This window comes from Periophthalmus magnuspinnatus, chromosome 22, assembly GCF_009829125.3.
Source record: "Periophthalmus magnuspinnatus isolate fPerMag1 chromosome 22, fPerMag1.2.pri, whole genome shotgun sequence".
NCBI lineage: Eukaryota > Metazoa > Chordata > Actinopteri > Gobiiformes > Gobiidae > Periophthalmus > Periophthalmus magnuspinnatus.
Window position 1 is genome coordinate 17,210,957 of NC_047147.1, and position 7,287 is coordinate 17,218,243.

General features: G+C 37.5%; 4 protein-coding genes across 4 annotated transcripts in view; 2 read left to right on the forward strand and 2 right to left on the reverse strand.

The window, feature by feature from the left end:
- Positions 1–2,982, forward strand: part of eml5 (EMAP like 5) — a 37,946-nt gene extending 34,964 nt beyond the window's left edge. Inside the window, exons 37-44 of the mRNA XM_033988023.2 lie at positions 85–199; positions 285–473; positions 562–734; positions 802–964; positions 1,055–1,158; positions 1,261–1,414; positions 1,879–1,979; positions 2,071–2,982. Of these exons, the coding sequence (XP_033843914.1) occupies positions 85–199; positions 285–473; positions 562–734; positions 802–964; positions 1,055–1,158; positions 1,261–1,414; positions 1,879–1,979; positions 2,071–2,107 (1,036 nt within the window). The 3' untranslated portion in view covers positions 2,108–2,982. The remainder of the gene's footprint in view (positions 1–84; positions 200–284; positions 474–561; positions 735–801; positions 965–1,054; positions 1,159–1,260; positions 1,415–1,878; positions 1,980–2,070) is intronic.
- A 241-nt stretch (positions 2,983–3,223) lies between these two features.
- isca2 (iron-sulfur cluster assembly 2) lies at positions 3,224–4,329 on the reverse strand. Its single transcript, XM_033988338.2, has 4 exons — positions 4,262–4,329; positions 3,910–4,084; positions 3,715–3,830; positions 3,224–3,634 (listed from the first exon to the last, which is right to left on the reverse strand). Exons 1-4 carry the CDS (start codon positions 4,321–4,323, stop codon positions 3,460–3,462), a joined length of 528 nt encoding a protein of 175 aa, XP_033844229.1. The 5' UTR covers positions 4,324–4,329; the 3' UTR covers positions 3,224–3,459.
- A 321-nt stretch (positions 4,330–4,650) lies between these two features.
- On the forward strand, positions 4,651–5,979 carry LOC117390532 (NPC intracellular cholesterol transporter 2-like). The gene is made up of 5 exons (XM_033988285.2): positions 4,651–4,725; positions 4,801–4,901; positions 5,097–5,204; positions 5,289–5,461; positions 5,562–5,979. The coding sequence occupies exons 2-5, from the start codon at positions 4,823–4,825 to the stop codon at positions 5,646–5,648; spliced, it is 447 nt and encodes a 148-aa protein (XP_033844176.1). The 5' UTR covers positions 4,651–4,725; positions 4,801–4,822; the 3' UTR covers positions 5,649–5,979.
- A 412-nt stretch (positions 5,980–6,391) lies between these two features.
- gskip (gsk3b interacting protein) lies at positions 6,392–7,248 on the reverse strand. Its single transcript, XM_033988292.2, has 3 exons — positions 7,014–7,248; positions 6,641–6,891; positions 6,392–6,566 (listed from the first exon to the last, which is right to left on the reverse strand). The coding sequence occupies exons 2-3, from the start codon at positions 6,881–6,883 to the stop codon at positions 6,408–6,410; spliced, it is 402 nt and encodes a 133-aa protein (XP_033844183.1). The 5' UTR covers positions 6,884–6,891; positions 7,014–7,248; the 3' UTR covers positions 6,392–6,407.
- Positions 7,249–7,287: the final 39 nt, after the last annotated feature.

Below are 7,287 nucleotides of genomic sequence, written 5' to 3' on the forward strand. Positions count from 1 at the left end.
ATTTATAGTGTAACCTCATTGTCTGGTCTGTAAGTAGGCATTAGAGATGAATCAGATCTGGCTAATGAACTGTTTTCTGTGCAGGTCAAAAGAGGGAGGTGCACTGAAGCTGTGGGATCAGGAGCTGAAACGCTGCCGAGCCTTTCGTTTGGAGACAGGACAGATCATAGACTGTGTCCGGTCTGTGTGCAGGGGAAAGGTACAGCATTACACACTTGATTATCATCATAATTATACATGTTTACATTATTATTCCGTACTATTGATTTGACATGTCTATAAAGGGTAAAATTCTTGTGGGAACAAGAAATGCAGAGATCATTGAAGTTGGTGAGAAGAATGCTGCTTGTAACATCTTGGTGAATGGCCACATGGACGGTCCCATTTGGGGACTTGGAACACATCCCTCTCGAGATGTTTTTCTGTCTGCTGCAGAAGATGGGACTGTTCGTCTGTGGGACATCCCAGAAAAGGTCAGTATGTTCAGTGTAAGTATCTATTTCTTTAACGTTGTAAAAATAAATGATTCTCATAGATCTGTATATTTTTCTGTGGAATCAGAAAATGCTGAACAAGGTCAACCTTGGCCATCCTGCACACACCGTCAGCTATAGTCCTGAAGGAGACATGGTGGCCATTGGGATGAAGAACGGAGAGTTCATAATCTTGCTTGTAGCATCACTGAAAATATGGGGCAAGAAAAGGGACAGACGTTCCCCAATCCAGGATATCAGGTGAGGTGTTTTAGCTTAAAGAGTGAAATTAATGCTAAACAAATTTACAATGTATGTGTTTGAATAGGTTCAGTCCCAATTCCCGTTACTTGGCTGTGGGTTCCAATGAGAGTGCAGTAGACTTCTATGACCTGACTCTGGGCCCACAACTCAACCGCATAAACTGCTGCAGGGACATCCCAAGTTTTGTCATGCAGATGGACTTCTCTGCTGACAGCTTATACATTCAGGTATGCAGTTGTTCATACGTGTTACAACTTTAGGTTTGTTTTGACTTTTTCTTACTATAATTCTAAGCTGTGGTTTCTTGTGACCCAAAGATATCCACTGGTGCTTACAAACGACTGGTATATGAAGTACCATCTGGAAAACAGATCACAGAACAGACACAAATTGACAGAATTACTTGGGCCACCTGGACAAGGTATTTTTTTTTAATTCCTACAAGGTAGTGACACATTTATTATGAACACACAAACTTTTTGTGAACATATGTGTATATGTTTTTGCCTTTTGCTGTATGTAGCGTTCTTGGTGATGAGGTCATAGGGATCTGGTCCAGAAACACTGATAAAGCAGATGTAACATGTGCCTGTGTGTCACACTCAGGCCTTAATATTGTGACAGGCGATGACTTTGGAATGGTGAAGCTGTTTGACTTCCCATGCCCAGAGAAGTTTGTAAGTATTATTCATACTCGTACTCATTAAATATAGGGTATGTAAACTGTGTAATTCAAATTTCATAAACATTATTTATCTGTCTCCCCGATACAAGATTAATATGCTCAAATCAAATATAGATTTCTCAGTGAGTGAATTCCTTCCACATGAGCCTGTCCACACTGAGAATGTAAAACTTGTATGTGCATACTTCTGTATGTAGGTCTTGGCATTGGAAACCCAGGTTCAGTTGTGATCGTAGTCTCTTTTTTAAACCAGTACATTTAAATGGTATATGAATTATAAGTCAGATATTGACACTATTGTTCAGTTTGAGAACCAGAATTAGAATTTAGTTATTGAGAAAAAAACACTGCCTTTGTGAAACTGTAACTGCGCATGATATTGCCCGATTAAGGAACTATTGTTTATAACTAAGCTGTTTTGTTATTTGTGGCTTATTTTCTACATTTTTTTATTAGGCTAAACACAAGCGTTTCTTAGGGCATTCTGCCCACTTGACAAACGTACGTTTCACAAATGGAGATCATTTTGTCGTCAGTGCTGGTGGAGATGATAGAAGGTAACTCACACACTTACACATTGCATGATTACATATTTTTAAACATGTGCTTGATATCTAACCATACATTGTTCCATTTCCATTTTTTTAGTCTCTTTGTGTGGAGATGTGTCCATACTCCTCATTAAAGGCACACAGAGGAGCATTCTGCCTCACAGCTCATGATCAGAGAAGAGTACTGTATGTAAAAGGGTAAAAGGAAAGGCCTGGCTGCTGACTAATGCAGAAAATGGTGTAATGACTTACTGCCTCAAAATTAGGTGCATGCATTTGTGCAAGATTTCCTTTGTTTATCACCAGCCCATTTGTTTAATCTAACACTCACAAAATAAACATGCCTGATACTAAACTGTATGTGAACCATTTCAGAGTTAAATTTTAGAATCAGATTTCCATAAGGCAGTTGTGGTTTATATGCTTATTCAGTACATACTGACATTGCCATTTTTACCATGTAGCAAATGCAACTAGCCTTAATTCTTGTGAGGGTTGACATCTTTTTGTACTTTTTGATTTCATATGTTTGTGTTTATGTTCATTCTAAATCCTGTGGCCTTCCTCCTGAATGTAACATCCACTGTTATGTTCTGGATGTCAGCATGCCAAAGCATACTATGCACTGTACACCAGACCTGGTCACTGTGTTAGCCCTAGTGGGGTTTTTGGGTTTTTTTCGGTTTGTGTATGTGGTTGTGCTATTGACTGGTTGACCTCAAGCCTTCCTCTGCAGTGTTCCGTTGTTAACCTGTGTACATGTGGTTGAAGATGTAGGTGGTAAACGAGTGTGCATGGCTTACTAAAAGACAATCTGTCCTAACCGTGATCCTCATAAAAAAACAAAAAACAAAGAACAGCTGCACAACTGGTGCAATCCTGTCACTTTCAGTGTGCTGCTATGTTATATTGTTGCAATTTTATGATAAAATGTGTAATTATTTTCAATACTAATTGTGTAAATGTGTTTTGTGTAATAAATTATATATCATATACATAAATGGAATGTTTTATCAAAGAAAATATATGACAAGTGCAAAACATGTAACTAATGAATACTAAAATGTTGCTGCATATTTTGATTTACATTACACCACTGTATATATCATTTGTACATATTCTTTTTGGATATTTTTGTGAGCCATTTCTTATATTCCATTTTATTAAAAAATATAATAACTAATATTTGGTGTGAAGGTATTTATTGCATTATAATAGTATAATGTAAAACACAAAATATTTGTAAAAATGTTTAATGTTTAAAGCATTTATACAACTCTCCATACAAGATCATTTGTACACATAAAATATAATAAATTAAGTAAAGTATTTAATTATACATGTTATTTACAGAGGAAAGCCTTGACAAAAGTACTACTGAAAGAACTCACACTCGCTCTGGAACTATAAATACTGACTGGCATTTAATTTAGCCATTGGCTGAACTCAGCAATTAATCACTGATCATGTTTATTTTTATTCATAGTCATAGTTTAACAGAGAAAGAACTTCCACAGGAACAGCCATGGTCAGCCTGAGGATTCTTTAAGACTTGGAAAGAGGAGCGGATCAATTCCTGACTGAAGTCTAAAGTGGCTCCTTTAACAAAGTCCAGACTTTCTTGGTCCACAATTACACCCACACCTCCTTCTTCAAATACTCTGTACAAACCAAATGTAAAGCTGTTTGTTATACAATATACGTAAATACAAAATATTAATGGAAAATATGACGTCCATACCGGTCATCTTCATTCTTATTACTGTCAACAGAAAACTTGTACTGAAAGCCAGAGCATCCACCTCCTTCCACATGTATTCTGAGGTATTCACCCTTCTCCATGATCTCCCCGAGTCTCTGCAAAACAACAGTCATATCAGGTGAGTAGAAAGGATAGCATGTTGCTCCAGAGTAGCATGTTGTTCAGTGTACAGACCTTCACACAAGACTCAGTTAGATGTATTTTGTCTTTGTTGGCATCTGACACATCTGGCCTTCCCTGAGTTGATGCACAATTGAACCGCTGATGTCCCAAAATATAACGCGACTGAGCACATATTACATGCCGATGTGGTGGTTGGTTCACCTTTATGTTCATAAGAGTCGATACCCTAGAGAAAGGCAGTGGTAATATACATGCAAACACGGACGGGGTAGTAGATGCTAGCAAATCTGTTAGCTAAAACAACCAAACTAATGCTAATCAAATCCAATGTATATACTTATAAGACTATTTATACTTTTCGATACATTCAGTTCTATGATCAATGATCTACATGTATTCTTACCTAAGAAGGTTTAACGCTTTTGACTTTGCCACAGCTGACATAACTCCTCTGATAGTCAACATCGCCAACAAACACGTGACTCCGCCCTCAGCAGCTGACGCAAACACGTAACTCCACCCTCAGCAGCGCACGCAAACACAGAGCGCTCGGACAGTTCTGTCTTCTGATTGGTCAACCTAGTGCCAATCATGACGCAGTGCTACGATTGCCAAATTTTTTTTTAGTACTAAATCAAAAACCATGCACCAATATAAAATTTATCTATATTCTATAAATAAACGTGTGCTTTGTGGATGTCCATTGTCGGTCGTAAATACCAAAATTCCTGACAGACAAAAATCAGGGGGCGGACCTAAAGAAAAAACAGATGATCTCGTGACCATCACACAACAAGGAACTGAAACGATCTGTGCGACGGGCAGCATTACTCCAGGACTGCGAACGACTGCGTGCACTAGCTACAGGTTAGTTTCGAAATATTGTCAATTTCACCGTGGCTCCTTTTTTGACATACCTTTTATTATGTCTTTTGTTTTTAGGGTGACCATTAAAGAAGACGATATGGATTCTAGGAAGATTTTGTTCCTTTTCTGTGTGATTGGGTTTGCCTGTGCTGATGTGGTTAAATTCGTTGATTGCGGTAAGCTTACCTAGCGTAACTACACTCATACTTTATCAGTCTGAAGTACAGTGCTAACATTATAAAGCTGTAGTCACTCACAGATACCACTTAATGTGAGTTGTGGCAAACCTAAAAGCACCTGAAATAAGGATAAGTGAACGTAATACAATCTAATCACTGTCAGACTTTGACTTCATCTGTTTTGCTTGATAGGTTCTTCTACTGGAAAGGTTTCCTTGGTGGACATAACACCCTGCCCCACTCAGCCATGCGATCTTAAAAAAGGAGGAAACTACAGCGTCAATGTAACCTTTGTTAGTAGTAAGTGCCCTTAATATTTTGTATTGTGTTCAGTCCAGAGATGGTTTTAAGTGCTTTTAATGTGATATTTATTGGGTTTTGTAGATGTGGAGACCGAGAAGAGCACAGCAGTGGTGCATGGTATTATTGCTGGACTACCTATTCCTTTTCCCATTCCAGTCAGTGATGGCTGCCACTCTGGCATAAATTGTCCTATTCACATGCAGAACGCCTATCACTATGTAGCCACATTGCCAGTGAAGTCAGAATATCCTTGTGTAAGTACTGTAAAGTAATTTATCTTTTGGTAGTAATCTTTCACTTCTGGAGAGTCTTCTGTACTAAGTGTCTTGTTCTCCTTTTTTCTACCCCATTTAGCTCAAGTTGGTGGTTAAGTGGGAACTGAAAGATGATGGTAACAAAGATTTGTTCTGCATCGAGTTCCCTGTTCAAATTGTGAGCTGAAATATTGCCACACTAAATTGCTTTGAACAAACTAAATGGGATTGAGAGTCACATGAGAGAATCAAGTTTTTCTTAAGACTGTATTTTATAATGGCATATTTTAAATGTTTCTGGCTTAACTGTTATCTTTAGAAAATAAATTCACACAAAGATATCTTTTTGATATAGCGCCTTCGCCAATAACATGTCAATAATGTCACATTCCTGACTTGCTGGCTGCTGTGTAGTCGGAAGGTACATGATGTACTTTACTTTTCTTGAAATGTTCTTACTGACATTGTACTAAATTGTGTAGATCTATATTAATAATGAATAAAGAGATTTAAATTGTACCAAATCTCATGTTTTGTTTCCGGGCAAGTAAAGTTTTAACTTTAAAGTAAAGCAAAGTAAAAAAGTAAAGTAAGCAAGTAAAGTTAAACTTTAACACTATTCTATAAAATAGAAAAGGCAACATCAGTAAACTACGGGTTTAAAGTTTTATTGAACTACCAAACAAAGGTCAAAACTGGGAAAGTGTTTGTTTGCAAAAGAAGTTTCTGAAAGAGGAATGTGCTTCTAAAATGCCATGTAATGGAAAAGCTCATCCAATACAATTCAAGCAATGATCATTTTTTAAAATACTATAGGATATTTACAGTGAAATTAACAAGTTGATGGTGAATGAATATTGTACTTCATTTTGCAATGTATGACAGCTGACCTTATTTCAGTATCTAAACCTATCTTATTTTATTTAACAATGGCAGCTTGGTCCCTTTATTGTCCATTTTGTTTTAACCTCTCCAGTCGCTGAAGCAGAGCATTTCCAAAAGCCTCTCTGTAGCCTGGACTCAGTGAGTCTAAAAGTGAGTAAACTGTCTCATGATATTGAGTGCTCACATCCTCATTGACTTGGTCAAAGGCGTAGCCCACCACCTGTGGAATAAAAACACAGTGACACACTATTCTTGAACAATCAAAACCAGACTCATTAAAAAAAAACCTCTTACCCGAAGTCCTGCTTCAGTCAGCTCCAAACAGTACTGGTTTCTCTCCTTTGTTTCAACATTAATATAGGCCACATCTAATGCACTGTTGAGACTGTGTGAAATATGCATTTTTGCTACTGCAAATAGGACATCATTGACAATGGCTTCTGCTTCTAATCTCATGTCCTTGACTCCTCCAAGATGAGTACAATCTTCTTCACATGAGGAAACAAGAGTTTCTTCTGGTTGCCAATCCACCTCCATCTCTTGAGCTGAATTGGTACGTGATTAGAACATGTTTTATAAATGGTTTCTAATTCTATTAAAAAAGTTCTAACAACATAAATGCAGAACTCCAATTTACACTTAATAATAATTCAACTATTAATTTTACCTGTTACAGCCTTCGGTTTGATAGAAAGTTCCAGTCCACACTGGGCTGCTCTCTGTGAAATAAGATGATCCACAAAAACGATGATCAAGTAGATAAAGAAAGCCTTAACTCGAGGGAACACAATCAAGGAATACCCTTATGACGAGTAATTATCGACTAAAAACTGTAAAAAATAAGAGGCGAATTCCTCTAAAACTGAGACAGTACGCCATATTGTGACGTCACCGACAACACCCATAACAAAAGACAGGAGGGGGGAGGTTGAACGGGCAAG